Here is an 18,216-nt window from a genome sequence, read left to right on the forward strand (position 1 = left end):
GCCCCATGCTAGCATTTATAAATACACAAACCACACGCTAGTACTTATAAATATACTTTATAAAATACTAGAATAAGTAGCAGGTATGGACACTTGTACCTGTTCTCAAGAAGGTGTAAATGTCTGCACCTGGATTATTCATGTACACATGTAGATTCTGTATTTTGTAATCCACATGTGTACTTGCAACCACCACCCAAGTTCTGCCCAAACTCTGCCCTGTACAAGCTAAATGATATTTTATGCCATTTATATATATGCAAAAATTTTATAAAATTACAAATGACTAATCAAAAAGGCACAGAGATTCCAAATAAACCAATAATCCAACTATCAAATTGAATATCACAAATAAATATAATAAAATAAAATTATATCTATAGGGTCCACTATAAGTTAAATCTCCCTGTGCACCAGGGTCAGTGTAGCCAATGATAAAGGATCCAGTTCAGATAATGGTGCAGCTTGTACTCTGATGGAGTGTTTCGATCTTTTCAAGACTTACAGACCCAATATGGTTTTCAGAGTAGAGGTTTTTACTTATACTTACAGATTCTCCACCTATACCAGGAGCTCCTTTTCAAAGGGTAGCTGACTGGATCAAAAGTGTTTAAAGCACAATATATGTTAAACTGGGAGCAGGATTTGGGGAGCACGTTTACAGATCAGGAGTGGGTGTTGATCCATCAAACGCTCTTCATGTATCTATAGCTGCTAACCTAGTAGAAAATGGGGATAAGTCCCTTTATCATTGGTATTTCCTCTCAGTCAGAACTGCTTGTTGCTCTCAGGACCTGGATAATAAATGTTGAAGAGGGCATGAGCAAGTGGGCACATATATGAATGTCTGGTAGGACTATAAACTTTTACATGATTTTTGGATTTCCTGTGCTGAATTATTTACAAATATGTTCAATTTCCCTATCTGTGCAGACCCTGCCCTGTTTCTTTTGAATTTGCCTCTAAAGGTGGTGAGGGTGCTTCTTCTGTTACGAGGTGACTAAGAAGGTGCACACAAAAGAACTTCCTACCATAGCAGCTCTATGAAGCACTTTATGGGATGCCTACTATCTAAGCAAGCTGACTGCCCAAAAGAGGGGTACATTGGCCAATTTTGAGAAGATATGGACATCTTTTCTCTTGTGGTTTTATGCTGTGCAATTTAAAACTTCATTTTTACTCATGGTTTGTCTATCTGCCCTGGTCTGTGGGGTTCTGATAACGTCCTGGACCATTATTGTTAGTCTGCTATAGAGCAGATATGATTATTTTTGTTTTATGCTGCACCTCCCTGGTTTAGGTGCTGATTTCCCTTGGTGCTTAGTTTTTGAGTGTGTAATGGGACAGGGGAGTGAAGCGAGGGGTGGGGGGGGTGGATAGGGTTATATACCTTTATACTTTTGTAGTTGTTAAGATGACCTTGTTTTGTATTTTGGTTATCACAAAAATCTTACAAAAAATTAAGTTAAAAAAAAAAGATAATGGTGCAGCATTTCCTGGATCCCTCTGTCCAAACCCTCATCAAAGACTACTGATGCCAGCACTAAATAGCCTGCAGGATGAATGTCGATGTCTTCCTGGGTTCTTTGAGAGGTATTGGTGATTGTACCTTGGACCCTTAGAGACTGTTCCACCCTGTCAAAAGCAATTCTTTCTGCAGGGATGTTTAAGAGAATTAGCCATTGCAAAATTTCCTTGTTCCCAGCATCACACTCAAAAAAGCCACTTCGCCTTTCCTCAACACTGAGATTCTTTGATGCAGTGCCGAAGAGGCAGAATCCTGCCTTCTCCAGGTAGGATTTTGACAACGGTCAGTCCCAATGCCTCCTTGATTTCAGTGTATCACCAGTGCAGCTTCTTGGTACTTCAAGATCAATCCCTCCATTGCCCTTGGGCCAGATTTAGATGCACCAAAGAGCTTTATTTTATGTAAATGATGGCCAGAGGGCTTCACAGCCATAAAGAACACATGAAAGAGCTCTCCAGTGCATCTAAATGTATTCCAAGGGCATGAGAGGAATTGATCTCAAAGGACTAAGGAATTGCACTGGATGTTGGTGATGCATCAACACTGAGGATCTTTAGCAATCATCTTCTGGCACTTGACACAACTGAAGATCTGGTATGTGTTTGGGGCCTAGGCATCATGGTATCAATTATGATTACTAGTGACATATCTGATCCTGCCACACCAGGGTTGCTGAGGAGGGGGGACGGGGGTGGGGGTGGGCAAAATTCCCTGGGTTCAGGCCTCCAAGGGGGACCTGGCGCCAGGGTATCTCTCTCTCTCCTGCTCCTGATGGGACCCGAATACAAATGATTGCGTCCCGACAGGAGCAGGAGAGAGAAAACTCTGGAACTGCGGGCCCCCCTTGGAGGCCAGGGAGGACCCGGAGGAGCACTTCCAGCGCTGCTCTTCTGCCCAGATGAGTGGCTACTTTTCCTCTCAGGCGCACGTGCTCAGTTTTGAAACCGAGCATGCCCTGAGAGGAAAAGCAGCCGCAGGGGCAGGCAATTGGTAGAAGAGCAGTGCTGGAGGAAGACGTCTTCTGCTGGTGGGGCCTCGGGATCCCCGCCAGCCAACAAGGTATTTCAATTGTGGCAGCGATCTTGGGGGGGGGGGGGGGTCCTTGTCCCTGCCTCGGGTCCAGTTTAGTCTCTTGGCAGTCTTGTGCCACAGCACTTGCACTTCTTGAAATCATTGGTACTTTAAGTTTATGGGATACTAGAAGAAAAATAGAAGTTGCAGAATCATAAGGACTCCGTGGTATAAAGCTCACAGACCAATGCTGCTTGATACATTAGTACAAATTGCAGCTGTTCCAAAAATAAAGAAACTTAGGATATGACTGGAAACCCTAAGGTGTACTAGCAAGGGGACATGAGATACTGAAGTGACATGTGGAGGGGCATAATCGAACGAGGACGACCATCTCTAAGGGTGCCCATCTCTAAGGACGTCCCGGGAAAGGGGCGGGGAAACCACTATTATCGAAACAAGATGTGCATCCATCTTTCGTTTCAATAATACGGTCGGGGCGCCCAAATCTCAACATTTAGGCCGACCTTAGAGATGGTCGTCCCCGGTTTTCGGTGATAATGGAAACCGAGGAGGCCCATCTCAAAAATGACCAAATCCAAGGCATTTGGTTGTGGGAGGAGCCAGCATTCGTAGTGCAATGGTCTCCCTGACATGCCAGGACACCAACCGGGCACCCTAGGGGGCACTGCAGTGGACTTCACAAATTGCTCCCAGGTGCAAAGCTCCCTTACCTTCGGTGCTGAGTATCCATTATCCTGTTTGTTTTCAGAGAGCTTTAACTGATACACACACATCAAATCAAAATGGAAATAAGATCCTTGAACATGGAAAAAAAAGTAACAGAAGCAAGGACCAGTAAGCAGATACCTGAAAGATTAACTAGAACCAGGGCCGCCGAGAGACTAGGCCGGGCCCAGGGCAAGGCAAACCCCCTGCTGCCCCGCCTCTCGCCGCTGCCACCCCCCATCGCTCCCCCTGCCACTCCCCATCGCTGCAGTCCGCGGTCTCACCTGCCTGCCTCCATGGCTCAGGGCCCCCTTCATTCAAAGCAGAAGTCGCAGATCGTGTCTCTTCTGGCCTTCCCTCCCTCATCTGATGTAACTTCCGGTTTCCACAAGGGCGGGACACAGGGAGGGAAGGCCAGAAGACAGGCGATCTGTGACTGCCGCTTTGAATGAAGGGGGCCCAGAGCCATGGAGGCAGGTAGGTGAGATCGAGGACTGCAGCACCGGCAGCCTGACCCCGGCGCCGGGCCCCCCTTGGAGGCCCAGGGAATTTTGCCCCCCCGCCCCCCCTCTCTTGGCGGCCCTGACTAGAACTATTTGTAGAATATAGAAGAAAGTAAGGACTGTCAGGTCCACCCAGTCTGTTCCAGTTGCTTCCTTACTTATTTTATTTCTCTGTGTGGTTTTTTGTAGTTTATTTTTTTTAATTTTAGTTTTATTTTGCTTCCTACATACTGAATATCTTACCCCCACAGAGTCTGCCTCTTTTCAAGCTCATCCTTCATTCTCAGATTATATTTTCTTTATACACTGCAGCCTCTGTGTGCATTTTATCCCGAGTTCTGCTCCCTCTTTAAGTTGTCATTCAGACTGCCATTTTCCAACCGCTTTGATTTATTCTCCCAGCCTGTCTTTGCCCCCTTCTCCAAAATCTCTGGGTATGGCCCTCTCCCTTTGCCTTTCCCTTCCTTTCTGTAGGATATATGGGGATCTATGTTTGTATGTGTGGGTGGAGTGTGCCAAAATTAAATGCCTATGACTACATACATATCCTGTGGTCTAGGCATTTGAACTGATATACCCCAAATTATCCAGTTTCTGAAGGAGGTAAGAGGCTAGAAAATGTGTTCTAGGGAGGCAAGGGAGACGTCCCTAGTCACCCGAACTTTACCCTCAATGGGTCAGGCCTGATTTCTAAAAATTTGGTCTTTATAACATATAAATATCAAATTTGCATAGAACGAGTTACTGATCAAGAGACATTATATGTTATGAGAAAATATAATTCTATGCCTGGTACCTTGACAGAATGAAGAAAAGCATTCTGTGCATTACTGATTTGGGATAACCAGTCAAGCTGTAGTACAATACTACTTACTAGAAGATAATGCTGTTGGTTTTGATGGTTCAGTTGGCGTTGATTTGTTGGTGCCAGGGCTCAGAAGCTTTACATAATTAGCTGGAAACCAGCCTATCTGTCGTTTCTTTCCTCGGGCCTGGTGAGAAAATACATTTTACCACTACAAGTGACTATACAAAATTAAAGCATTGACCAAGCCTAGAAAACATTAAAACAAAAGAACTGCCCTTCCTCATTTAAATTTAAACTTCCCTGCTAGCATTGCAGTCATTATCAAAGGAAAACCTAACCTTGCACACTTTTCCTTGCAGTAAAAGTGTTTGTGCTGTGAACAGAATGGGTTTATCTATAGAAAAACATCTTCTTTCCCTTTCCCTAAAGAAAAGAGAAGTCTGCACAAAGTTTGTGTTCCAGTAATGCTTCTAGTTTATCACTGTGAATAGAAGACTACTTGTAATGGTTTTCTAAAATTTATTTTTTTGTATACTGACAATGAGATTTATGACCCAGAGAAATATTACAGTATATTTCTATAGACCTGTCTCTCACTGTCTCTGGATTTCTTATACTTAGGCTGAGCAGAGATGGTAGGGCACTCCCTTAGGTGTCTTAGTGCCATACAATGTATAGGAAATTCACTTCTACAGGAAGCTGGTAATCATTTAATTTTGTTAAAGATTTAAGTATATCAAAGTTGTTTTTCATGACATAGTAAATCTCCTGACAAGTTAATATTATTGTACATCTGTGTCTTGATCTACTGTAGGAACAAACCTGTAGTTCTCCCTCCCACCATCCCCCAGGATTCTTCTTTCTGATGAGGATCAGCTGCCCTGGGGCCAGAGTTAGCTGCTCAGGGCCTGTTGCTGTGTATGATGCAATAACTTGTGCAATTTCTGGGGGGGAAAAAACACAATGCAGGTAATTTTATAACAATTTGCCTAAGTTGGAAGTCCAAGTGGGTGCATATGTACCTTTATAAAATTACTTCACAAAACCTGCAATAACTATAGGTAAATGCAAAATGGTAAAAGGTGGTCATTGACTTGATATATCTAAGCTTTTGTACCTGGGGCATTGGAGGGTTAGATGACTTGCCCAGGGTCACAAGGAGCTGCAGTGGGACTTGAACCCAGTTCCCTAGGTTCTCAGCTCACTGCACTAATCATTAGGCCACTCCTGCACCCTCATACATACACCTGCTTGGGAAGTGGTGTAAACGTATGCACACATGTACTTTGCAATTTCACCTAGATTCCTCCTAGACTCTTCTCACTACTATGCTTACCCTTCAGGCTATACAAAGGTAGGTGTGAACATTTCCACACCTATTTTATCCACATGACACCCGCTTGGGCAGTTGCAGAAAGGAGTTTGGAGTGGTGGGACAATTGTGTGGGAGTAGTTTAGGGGATGGGAGCACACTGGAGAGTTGGGGCACTTGTGTGCGTAGTTTGGGATGGTAAGGCAGTTGTAGAAGGTGGTTTTGGGTGGTGGAGGCAGTTGGGTGGGGCTGGAGCAGGTGTAGGGTGTGTGTGTGTGTGTGAGGGGGGCAGTTCCTACAGTGGCATTTGGGGGGGGACAGTGTGGGAGTTGAGGAGAGCTGAGAACAGGAGAGAGGCAGTCTGAAAGGAACAATTTTTCAACAGCTATGTTTCATCTTATTTTAGTTTCGAAGTTGGGAAAACTGGAATAGCTTCCCCTATAGAAATACAATAAACCATTTTAATGGATGGGGGGTCTTATTTCTCTGGAACCCTCAGTCTGATTTGGCCTGGTTTTGAACTTGATGTGCCTTTTCACCATTATATTTTTAACCCCAGTCTGTTAAATTTTCAGAGTTATTTTGCTCCCAGATGGACAGATATTTTCGGCCTCTTTTGCACAATTCTTTCTGTCACAACTCCGCTTTCACTCTGACTAAACTGCACCACCAGGAATGCCTGCATGCAGTTTGTGTAAAAGTAGAGGCAAGTAAACACACATATGTGGTGCAATTTTATAAAAGCCCTTTTCTCTGCATAAAACAGGCGCTATATGCAGAAAAGGCTATATAAAATTATCCCCTAGAAGTTTAGTGTGTGGAGGGGGGGAGGAGGGACAGAAGAACACAGGGAATTAGTCTCAGTAATCTACATCTTAACTGGTTCAGTCATCTCACAGTAGTGGGCTACAAAGATACCAAATTTTTCTGAGCCACCAAATAGCTTTCAAACTTTTAATCTGAAATTTAGCAGCTCCCACTTCACTTCACTCTGTTCTACATGTTTTTGCTGTATGCTTTAGTACAGCAGAAATATTTTCCTCTCTCATGAACTACACTATCCATAGAGAGCAGACTTGGGGATGATGTGTAGTTGCCACAGATCTCAAATATTTTTAGTTGAAAAAATAATCCCCCAAAATTCCAATTATGGCTGATTAAAAAATGCTTTATGGTGGTACAAAAGTGTATAATTCACAAATTCCAGTTGCCAAACAGTACAAGGCTGGGGCTATTTAGGGCAACTTACCAGGTTTCCTTCCTAAACTGCCTGTTTTCCCTGCAGCTCCAGCAACCTATGAATAAAAGTTAACATTAATTCCACATATATACACACCCATTACAGCCAGCATCAGTATGATCACTATGTTTTTTCATCTATTTAAATGAAGTGCATTCTCTGTATACTTAATTTGCTTAGTAGCGTGTATAACAACAGAAATAATAAATAACATATCATAAGTAGGGCCAACTTAACCATTAGGCAGTGACCTAGGGCAGCAGTTTCTTAGGAGTGACAAGGAAAAATATCTACTGTAACTGAACTTGGATAACTTTCGGGCTTGCAGCTGGAATATAAAAAATAAACAAAATAAAATAAACAGTTGCATTCAAGACAAAACAGTAGGCCCTGGCAGCCTCATAGATGCAAAGAACCATCAGCATATATCTTCAGCTCAAGCATGCTATTGTGTCTCACCTTTTCCCTCCTACAGGAAATGCATCACAGAATCTCTTTTAGAAAGGGTGCACTCTTCCGTTAAGAAGGTGCGGTGTTATGAAAGAAAGGTGCACTCTTAGTAGTTCTCATGATGCATTTTCTATCGAAAAGTGGGTGGGACGTGGAAGCACACTTCAGTATGGGCCTGTACAGGAAAGGCCCTCACACCAGTGTACAACATCTTTGGAGCAATGGAAGAGGTATGGAGGACAGTGGCCAAATGTAGAAGAGAATGAGGAAATAATGCTGGCCATAGGACCAGATGAATGCTGGACCCTGGGGGGATGGATAAGGAGGGGTGGGGGAGGTGCTGGCCATGGGGCCAGCTGCCCCACCAAATGCGACCTATACTTGAGTCATCATATTTTCTTAGTACTTAAATGGAAAGTTAGGGACGCAACATATACATGAGGGCTACCTATATGTGAGCATCTACTTGCCCAGGATCCCAAGAAGCAGCAGTATGACTTGATCCTGGGTTCTCTGGATTTCAGCCCATTGCTCTAACCATTGGGCTACTCCTCCACTTTATGTTTCAAATGGATCATCGGAAAAGATGGGAAGAAGGCCAAATGGGATGACTGCAGACAGCATCCTGGCTGATAATGGGAAAAATAGCAGGGTCAAATACCTTAGTCATAAACCCACAAAGGGTAAAGGTAAAGGGTCATGGATGTGATATACCACCTTTCTGATGTACAACCTAAGTGGTTTACATTTATTATATACAGGTAGTTTCTCTGTCCCTAGTAAGTGATTTGCCTAGGGTCACAAGGAGCCTGAGGTTCTCAGCCACTGCATTAGACACTAGGCTTCTATTCCACTACATTTAGTTATGCTGACCTTTATCATATAGACATTTTTTTGGTGGTCAGGAAACTAATCTTCAAAAACCCAACTCAGTATCAGAAAGCACTGCAATGCATACTAATACCAAGTCTCCATCATAAAATTGCTGAGAAGGTCTGCCTTTCATTCTAAATCATATATTGGTTCCTATACTGCTGATTTTATGTGTGAAAAGTCCAAAAAGGCACCCATGTTATAGCCCAATTTGAGAAAACCTATTTATATCCATCAAATCAGTTTCAAGCTGTGGTGGTATGGAACTGATTTCAACCTACTACTTAAAAGCCTACATTTGGTGTTCAGAACTCCCCCACCCCCATATTTTCCTTTCTCACATGCACCAAGACAGACAGCTCCTTCTCAGCACTGTGTAAAATCCTATCTAGATGATACAGGAGGTTGCCACCTTCACACTTTGGCAGGCAATTGGCCAAGCAATCCTCAAGCTTACTAGTCACCCAGCTATTTATATGCCTAATGATAGAATCACCATGAAAAATGGCTATTGTAACCCTTCCCTCCTGGGCAGAAGCCCTGGATGCACATCTTCAGTGCAAGAGCATATTGCAGCTCCTGGAGAGCAGGTCCTAGCTACAGGATTATTTCCTGCCCCATGAAGATGATGCTCTCCTTCTAGGTGACCTCTCTTTTCTAATGCAGCACAGAGCACATAAGTACATCAGTATTGCCATACTGGGACAGACTGAAGGTCCATGAAGCCCAGAATCCTGTTTCCATCAGTGGCCAATCCAGGTCACAAACACCTGGCAAGATTCCAAAAAAGTACAAAACATTTTATACTGCTTATCCCAGAAATAGTGGATTTTCCTCAAGTCCAATTTAATAACGGTCTATGGACTTTTCCTTTAGGAAGCCGTCCAAACCTTTTTTAAACTTTGCTAAGCTAACCGCCTTTACCACATTCTCAGGCAACGAATTCCAGAGTTTAATTACACATTGAGTGAAGAAACATTTTTTCCGATTCGTTTTAAATTTACTACTTTGTAGCTTCATTGCATGCCCCCTAGTCCTAGTATTTTTGGAATGCTTAAACAGACACTTCACGTCTACCCATTCCACTCCACTCCACTCATTATTTTATAGACCTCTATCATATCTCCCCTCAGCCGTCTTTACTAGAAGCTGAAAAGATCTAGCTGCTTTAGCCTTTCCTTATAGGGAAGTCGTTCTATTCCCTTTATCATTTTTGTCACCCTTCTCTGCAACTTTTCTAATTTCACTATATCTTTTTTGAGATATGGCGACCAGAATTGAACACAATATTCGAGGTGCGGTCGCACCGTGGAGCGATACAAAGGCATTATAACATCCTCATTTTTGTTTTCCACTCCTTTCCTAATAATACCTAACATTCTATTTGCTTTCTTAGCTGCAGCAGCACAGTGAGCAGAAGGTTTCAACATATCATAAACGACGACACCTAGATCCCTTTCTTGGTCGGTGACTCCTAACGTGGAACCTTGATGACGTAGCTATAATTCCGGTTCCTCTTTCCCACATGCATCACTTTGCACTTGCTCACATTAAACGTCATCTGCCATTTAGACGCCCAGTCTCCCAGACTCCTAAGGTCCTCATGTAATTTTTCACAATCCTCCCGCAATTTAATGACTTTGAATAACTTTGTGTCATCAGCAAATTTAATTACCTCACTAATTACTCCCATCTCTAGATCATTTCTAAACGTTAAAAAGCAGAGATTCTAGCACAGACCCCCGGGGAACCCCACTAACTACCCTTCTCCATTGAGAACACTGACCATTTAACCTTACACTCTGTTTTCTATCTTTTAACCAGTTTTTAATCCACAATAGGACACTACCTCCTATCTCTTGTCTCTCCAATTTCCTCTAGAGTCTTTCATGAGGTACTTTGTCAAACGCCTTCTTAAAATCCAGATACACAATATCAACTGGCTCACCTTTATCCACATGTTTGTTCATCCCTTCAAAGAAATGTAATAGATTAGTGAGGCAAGATTTCCCTTCACTAAATCCATGTTGGCTTTGTCTCATTAATCCATGCTTTTGAATATGCTCTGTAATTTTGTTCTTTATAATAGTCTCTACCATTTTGCCCAGCACCGTCAGACTCAATGGTCTATAATTTCCTGGATCTCCTCCGGAACCTTTTTTTTAAAAATTGGCGTTACATTGGCTACCCTCCAATCTTTCAGTACCAAGCTCGATTTTAGGGATAAATTACATATTACGAATACTAGTTCCGCAAGTTCATTTTTCAGTTCTATCAGTACTCTGGGATGAATACTATCCGGTCCAGATTTGGTACTCTTTAATTTGTAGAACTGCCCCGTTACATCCTTCAGGTTTATAGAGAATTCATTAAGTTTCTCCGACTCGTCAGTTTCGAATACCATTTCTGGCACCGGTATCTCTCCCAAATTTTTCTTGGTGAAGACTGAAGCAAAGAATTCATTTAATCTCTCTGCTATGGCTTTGTCTTCCCTGATCGCCCCTTTTACCCCTCGGTCATCTAGTGGTCCAACTGATACTTTTGGAGGATAGACTGGAGGTGGCACTTTCCTGAAGGTCTTCTCTATAATACATCAACTTTAGCCTTCAGAGAACGGACTTGTTCTCCGAGAGCCAGCAGTTCTGCACTGAGTGCACAAATATGCTATACTGCTGTCTGCATCTTAGTATCGGTGAGTTGTTCGTTATTTCATTTATCGTTTATTAAAATTTGCTATACATCTTTCGTTGAAGGCAAATTAAAGTGGTTTAGAGATAAATAATAATAAAACAAAAACAAAAAGGAACACCAGTAATTGGATACAAAAGACCCAAACTACCTGTACCACTGAAACAGGATTTGAAGTTGATAAGGGATTAGGGATATCTAAACAAATCTAAAGGACCTAAAGAATATTTGGTATATTGTATATTAATATTTTGTGTTTGCTTCTCAATGAATTGCAAATAGTTTGTGAAAATGTAGTCATTTGCTGATAAAGATACCCTGTGGTGACAATTATCCCTCTTCTCCTTTTAAATGGGAGACCTAATCATAAATTAAAGGATGTGCCTAGCGTGGGAGGTAAAGAGACTACCTAAATCTATCAGAAATTGATTTTAAAACAAGTTAATATTTAATTTTTAATGTTTTAGGGCAGTGAAAGGACAAGAAAAGCTAGCAAAAATTGATTTTAAACCTTTATAGCAAGCTAATAATTTTTATACTCTAGGGCACTGAGAGGTATATATACTCAGTCACTGCAGTGACCATCCTGGATCCTGAGTCATGCAATTACTTCAACTACTCCCCTCCTCCTTTCAGGGATATGAGTGCTGCCTTCTCAGCATCCCAGCTCCACTCAAGGAATAGAAGTTCTAACCCAATTTGAAACAGGGACTTTCTGCATGGTAAGGCACAGCACTTACCATCTGAGGTACCATGCCAGTCCAAACAGAAAAGTGAAGATATATATCTGTAGCAGGTATTCTACGAGGACAAGCAGGCTGATTGTTCTCACGATTGGGTCGATGGCCCAGGAGACCGGCAAATCTGTAAGCAAACAAAAACTTTCTAGAATGCACCGGTGTACGGGCAGAGTGAACCGTGCATGTGCGAACAGCTTCCCGCCTGCGGCGCGAGCGTGCCCTCCTCAGTTTAATAAAAAGCAAAACAGAGTAGTAGAACAACTCCAAAGGGGAAGAGGGTGGGTTTGTGAGAACAATCAGCCTGCTGTCCTTGGAGAATACCTACTACTGGTATGTATCTTCACTTTCTCCGAGGACAAGCAGGCTGCTTGTTCTCACGATTGGGGTATCCCTAGCACCCAGGCTCACTCAAAACAATGAACATTGGTCAATTGGGCCTCGCAACAGCGAGGACATAATAGAGATTGACCTGAAAAGAAACATAACTAAGTGAGAGTGCAGCCTGGAACAGAACAGAAATGGGCCTAGGAGGGTGGAGTTGGATCCAAAACCCCAAACAGATTCTGCAACACCGACTGCCCAAACCGACTATCGCGTCGGGTATCCTGCTGAAGGCAGTAGTGAGATGTGAATGTGTGGACCGATGACCACGTTGCAGCCTTGCAAATCTCTTCAATGGAAGCTGACTTTAAGTGAGCCACTGACGCAGCCATAGCTCTGACATTATGAGCCATGACATGGCCCTCTAGAGTCAACCCAGCTTGGGCATAAGTGAAGGACAACAGACAGAATTTGGACCAATTTAGAGACATTACCAGAGGATATCATCTCCCAAACGCTCAAAAGATATGCCAAATCTCATTGTAAACTAGACATATGCCCAAACAACCTGATGATATCTGCTCCCCAACAATTTATAACAGACATTACGAAACACCTGAATTATATGTTACAAAATGGACTCTTCCCGAAGGAGAAAGGAAACATCCTACTCACCCCCATACCCAAAGACGCAAAGAAAAGTGCAAATGAACTAACCAACTACAGGCCAGTAGCATCCATCCCCTTAATAACCAAACTAACGGAAGGGTTAGTGACCAAACAACTCACAAACTATCTAAATAAATTCTCAATACTCCACGACTCCCAGTCAGGATTCCGGTCTAACCACAGCACTGAAACAGTACTGGTCACCTTTATGACCAAATTCAAACAAATGATTGCAAATGGAAAGAACATACTACTTCTACAATTTGGCATGTCAAGCGCTTTCGACATGGTCAATCATGGAATCCTATTACATATCCTGGAATACTTTGGAATTGGAGGTAACGTTCTCACTTGGTTTAAGGGATTCCTAACCACATGATCATACCAAGTGACATCCAATTCGACTACCTCAGCCACATGGATACCTGAATGCGGAGTCCCACAGGGATCCCCTCTTTCGCCGACCCTATTCAACCTGATGATGATACCCTTAGCCAAACTATTAGCAAATCAAAACCTTAACCCATACATTTACGCAGACGACGTAACGATCTACATCCTATTTAAACATGATTTAAAGGAAATTTCCAATGAGATCAACCAAAGCCTCCAAACCATGCATTCATGAGCAGATGCATTTCGGCTGAAACTTAATGCAGAAAAAACCCAATGCCTAGTACTCACCTCTCAACATAACAAGAATGAATTCACCGCCATCAACACACCAAATCTGAATCTTCCAATCTCAGAAACCCTGAAAATTCTTGGAGTCACCATCCACCGACACCTAACCTCGACAGCCACGCGGAAAACACAACCAAGATGATGTTCCACTCAATGTGGAAACTAAAAAGAGTAAGACCTTTTTTCCCAAGGAATGTTTTCCGTAACCTGGTACAATCAATGGTTCTCAGTCACCTAGATTACTGTAACGCACTCTACGCTGGCTGCAAAGAACAAATAATCAAGAAACTTCAGACAGCCCAGAACACAGCAGCGAGACTCATATTCGGTAAAACAAAATATGAAAGTGCTAAACCCTTACGAGAAAAACTACACTGGCTCCCAATTAAAGAACGCATCACGTTCAAAATATGCTCCTTAGTCCACAAAATCATTCACGGAGATGCACCAGCCTACATGTCAGACCTGATAGACTTACCACCCAGGAATGCCAAAAGATCATCCCGCACATTCCTCAATCTACACTACCCAAACTGCAAAGGTCTGAAATACAAACTACATAGTAACATAGTAGATGACGGCAGAAAAAGACCTGCATGGTCCATCCAGTCTGCCCAACAAGATAAACTCATATGTGCTACTTTTTGTGTATACCTTACCTTGATTTGTACCTGCCTTTTTCAGGCACAGACCGTACAAGTCTGCCCAGCAGTATTTCCCGCCTCCCAACCACCAGTCCCGCCTCCCATCACTGGCTCTGGCACAGACCGTATAAGTCTGCCCTCCTGAATCATGGGTACAAGGGTACCCAGGGAAACCATCCTGAACTTTTCTTTGACCAGGAATTTGTTCAGGGCCTTAGGTCTAGGATGGGACGTACCCCCCCACCTCCATCTTTTTTTGCACGAGAAAGCACCTGGAATAGAATCCCCACCCTTCCTCCCCTGGTGGAACAGGCACAACTGCATGGGCCTTCAGAAGGGCTGAGAGTTCCTCTGCAAGTACCTGCTCGTGCTGAGAGCTGAAGTAATGAGCTCTAGGTGGGCAATTTGGAGGTTTCTGAAGCCAGACTATTTGGAGACCACACCGTTGGAGGTTATAAGGGGGCCACCTTTCGTAGAAAAAACTTCAGCCTCCCTCTGACCAGTAAGTTGTCTGGTATGGACACTGACAGCGGCTATGCTCTGCTGAAGCAAAAGGCTTGTCCCTTGCTTCGACTAGGGAGCAGCAGGGGCCTTAGGCGTATGCTGTTGATGAGAACAAGCATGCTGTGGTTGAGCCTGAGCAGGCTGGCGAAAGGAGGTGGCGTACCTATGCCTCTGTGGTAGTAGGTACCCCTCCTTGACTTGCCAAAAGACCTCCTAGATGAGGAGGCTGAAGTAGAAGGTGCCCGATGGAAGACAGAAGAGATGGTATCAGTATGCTTTTTGATTTGGTCAGTGACCTCCTCAACCTTCTCACCAAAAAGGTTATCCCCCGGCATGGGGCATCCGCCAACCTCTGCTGAACTGACTTTTCTAAATCAGAAACACGCAGCCATGAGAGTCTGCACACTGCTATACTCTGAACAGAGATCCTGGATGCCACATCAAAGGTGTTGTAGGCACCCCTTGCCAAGAACTTATGACACACCTTCTGCTGCTTGGTCAACTGGCGTACTGACTCAGCCTGCTCCGGTGGGAGAGAGTCTGCTAAGTCCAGCAGCTTGCGTACTGAGTCCCGCAAGTACACGCTCGTAAGGGCTGGTATTATTGTATATGGAACACGAGCATTAAGGCCTGGAACATCTACCTCTCAAAAGAGTCCAAGGTCCTAGCTTTTCTGCCTGGGGGTGCCAAGGCATAGTCTCTAGAACTCCTGGCTCTCTTGATAGCGGATTCTACTACCATAGAATTGTGAGACAACTGGGGACCATCAAAACCTGATGTGCTGTGGATACGATACATTGTGTCTATCTTCTTGGGCAGGGCAGGGACGGACAGAGGGGACTCACAATTCTGATCGAGGACTTCCTTGAGTACCTCGTGGAGAGGGATAGTCATAGCCTCTCTGAGGAGGAGAATCGTAGTCCAGGACCTCAAGCATCTTAGCCCTGGGCTAGCCCTACACCTCCAAACAAAATGGAATAGCCTCAGCCATTTCCTTCACAAAAGAGGGGAATGAAAGGCTCTCCAGAGACTTTCTCTTTTCAAACTGAAGGGAGGGTTCAGAGGGGATGCCATAGGACTTAATCTCTGAAAAGTACCCTAGATCCTCCTCTGACTCCCATGAGCATTCCTCATCAGTGTCAAGCAGCAACTCCTTGTGGGAGGGCTGATACCGAGCCTGCCTTAACTTACAGGAGCCATGTCCTCAAGAGGGGCGCTGAGGAGTCGGCTCCCGCCCCAACTCCAGTAAAGCTTCCTCCACTAACATCAAGGTGGTACCCAGCTTGGATGGCAGTCGACACTGGGGCCGCATGTGGCACCAGCAACGGAGGCTGCACCGCAGGCTGAGGGCCAAGCAGGGCCACAACAGGCAGCAGGTTAGGCGCAAGCACCCCCGATGCTGATGCACATCATTGCAAAAGGCCATCCAGCAGCTCAGGGAGCTCATTGAGGGCCAACACTGGGAGACTGGGGTGCCGGCTCCAAGACAAGCTGCAGAACTGATGAGGTCTAGACGGGAGTCGGGCCCTAGCTGCTAGGGACCGATGCATCGGCACCTCCTAAATAGAGGGAAAGTGATCCTCCCGGCGCCAATGCTTCTCGGGTGCTGAATGCCCGGAGCTCCCAGCACCATGCTTCGAGGACGACATACTTGTTGGCGTTCACCTGAAGCTCGGCATCGAGACTCCTAGGTGCCGCCAAGGACGATGTTGAATCCTCACATTGCCTTGAGGTCGGGTCCAACACTGGCTGGTCCTGGGGGCCCTGTCCAGCACTTGGTGTTGAGATAGATGGAAACCCACTCGATGCACTAGTGCTCCCAGTGTCCATGGGTCTCGAAACAGTCATGTGGGCCAATACTCTCGATGCCGGCGCAGTCTTTGACGTTGATGCCAATGCTAACATCTCAAACCTGGCTTCAAAAATCTTCTCACGTTGAGCCTCTCTGGATACCCAAGTCCTCTTCTTCATTTGAAGATAGAAGACAAGAGTTTGCAGGGCTATGGTCGGGCCCTAAACACTGAAGACACCAAGAATGGGTGTGCTAACCAGAGATAATCCAATTGCATCAGGTACTTGAAGCCACTGGGAACTTTAGTGGACATGGATGGAAAAACTTCCAGAACCACATCAAAACAGACACAATGGTGCCTGAAAAAAGGGGCAAGGCACAGACCAAAAGGCAAGGGAAAAACCCGGCCAAAGTCAAGGTCTAAACGCGGCATAAGACACGAAAAATTAAAGGAAACCTAAAACTGGAAAAAAAGAAACAGAGAGAGTATGGGAATGAAGGGCACCAAAACTTGAGACAAGGCACAGCAAAAAACAGGTGAAAAACCCCAAAAGGCAGCAAAAAAGAAGCTCTTCCAGACCAGGAGTTAAGACAGAAACCACAAGTGCAGCTTCTCCTCACTGTGGCAGAAAAACAACTGTGGTAACCGCGCTCTCGCGGTGGGCGGTAAGGCACCTGCATGTGCACGATGGAGCATGTCTCGTGCTCCACAAAGCTCTGTTAAGCTTGTCATAAGATCTGGACTGGGCAACCAGTGCTGCATTACCCACTTGAGAATTAATGGCCCGTTTGTCCTCGGAGAAACCATATTAAAATCTCCTCCCATTAATACTGAGATCTCTCCAAACTCCTGGAGTTGCTGCAATACCTTCCTATCAAAAGATTTTGGGGCATATATATTACATAACACCAATTCTTGTCTGTCTATAGTGCAAATACCATGACAAATCTACCTTGGTCATCATGAATCACTTTGTGTACAACCACATGCAACCCCTTCTTTACCAAGATTATCACACCCGCTTTTTTAGCTTATGCTGGTGACTCATAATATCCACCCACCCACCATTTGAACAATTTAGCATGTTCCTTGGCATCTAAGTAAGTCTCCTGTATAAAGGCCAGATTAGCCTTTGTAGCATTCAGTATTTTATGTCTCTACATTCCAAGATACCACTTTCAAAACTACAGCTTCACATTAACCATCATGTAGTGCACATTATAAATCCAACAATAAATGCAGAAGGGATGTTCCAGCCAGCATCTCTCCTGCCTCCTCCCACCCAGAACTCCCTATGCACTGTAACACTGGGTGCCTAAATTTCATGGAGTGGAGGAGTGGCCTAATAGTGCAGCTGGTTGTGGACCTGGGTTTGATTCCCGCTGCTGCCTGATGGTCGGCAGTGGGTTAGATCTTGGAGAACCAGGTTTAACTCTCTCTGCAACTCTGTGTGACCCTGGGCAAGTCACCTAACCCTCCACTGCACCAGGTACAACAGAACTACTTAAATTGTGAGCCCACTAGGGGATAGACCCAGTACCTGTAAAATGAAACTGTAAACTATTTAGGTCTAAGCGGTATATAAATATTGAAATGAATAGTGTGCAATTCAAAAAGGATGTGACCATGGGAGGGGCATGGGCGGGTCAGGGGCATTCCCATAAATTAGGCATCATGTTATAGAAAACTGGGATTTACACCAGGTTTCAGCAGACTTAA

General features: G+C 44.3%; 1 protein-coding gene across 1 annotated transcript in view; it reads right to left on the reverse strand.

Moving 5' to 3' along the window:
* The window catches only part of LOC115459144 (intersectin-1-like), a gene marked incomplete at its 5' end in the record, with an annotated part of 120,158 nt that overhangs the window by 87,874 nt on the left and 14,068 nt on the right, over window positions 1–18,216 (reverse strand). The window contains 3 exon segments of the mRNA XM_030189017.1: window positions 4,646–4,763; window positions 5,402–5,523; window positions 7,141–7,186. Coding sequence (XP_030044877.1) covers window positions 4,646–4,763; window positions 5,402–5,523; window positions 7,141–7,186 — 286 coding nt within the window.

The sequence above is a fragment of the Microcaecilia unicolor genome, unplaced genomic scaffold (assembly GCF_901765095.1).
Source record: "Microcaecilia unicolor unplaced genomic scaffold, aMicUni1.1, whole genome shotgun sequence".
Taxonomy (NCBI): Eukaryota; Metazoa; Chordata; class Amphibia; order Gymnophiona; family Siphonopidae; genus Microcaecilia; species Microcaecilia unicolor.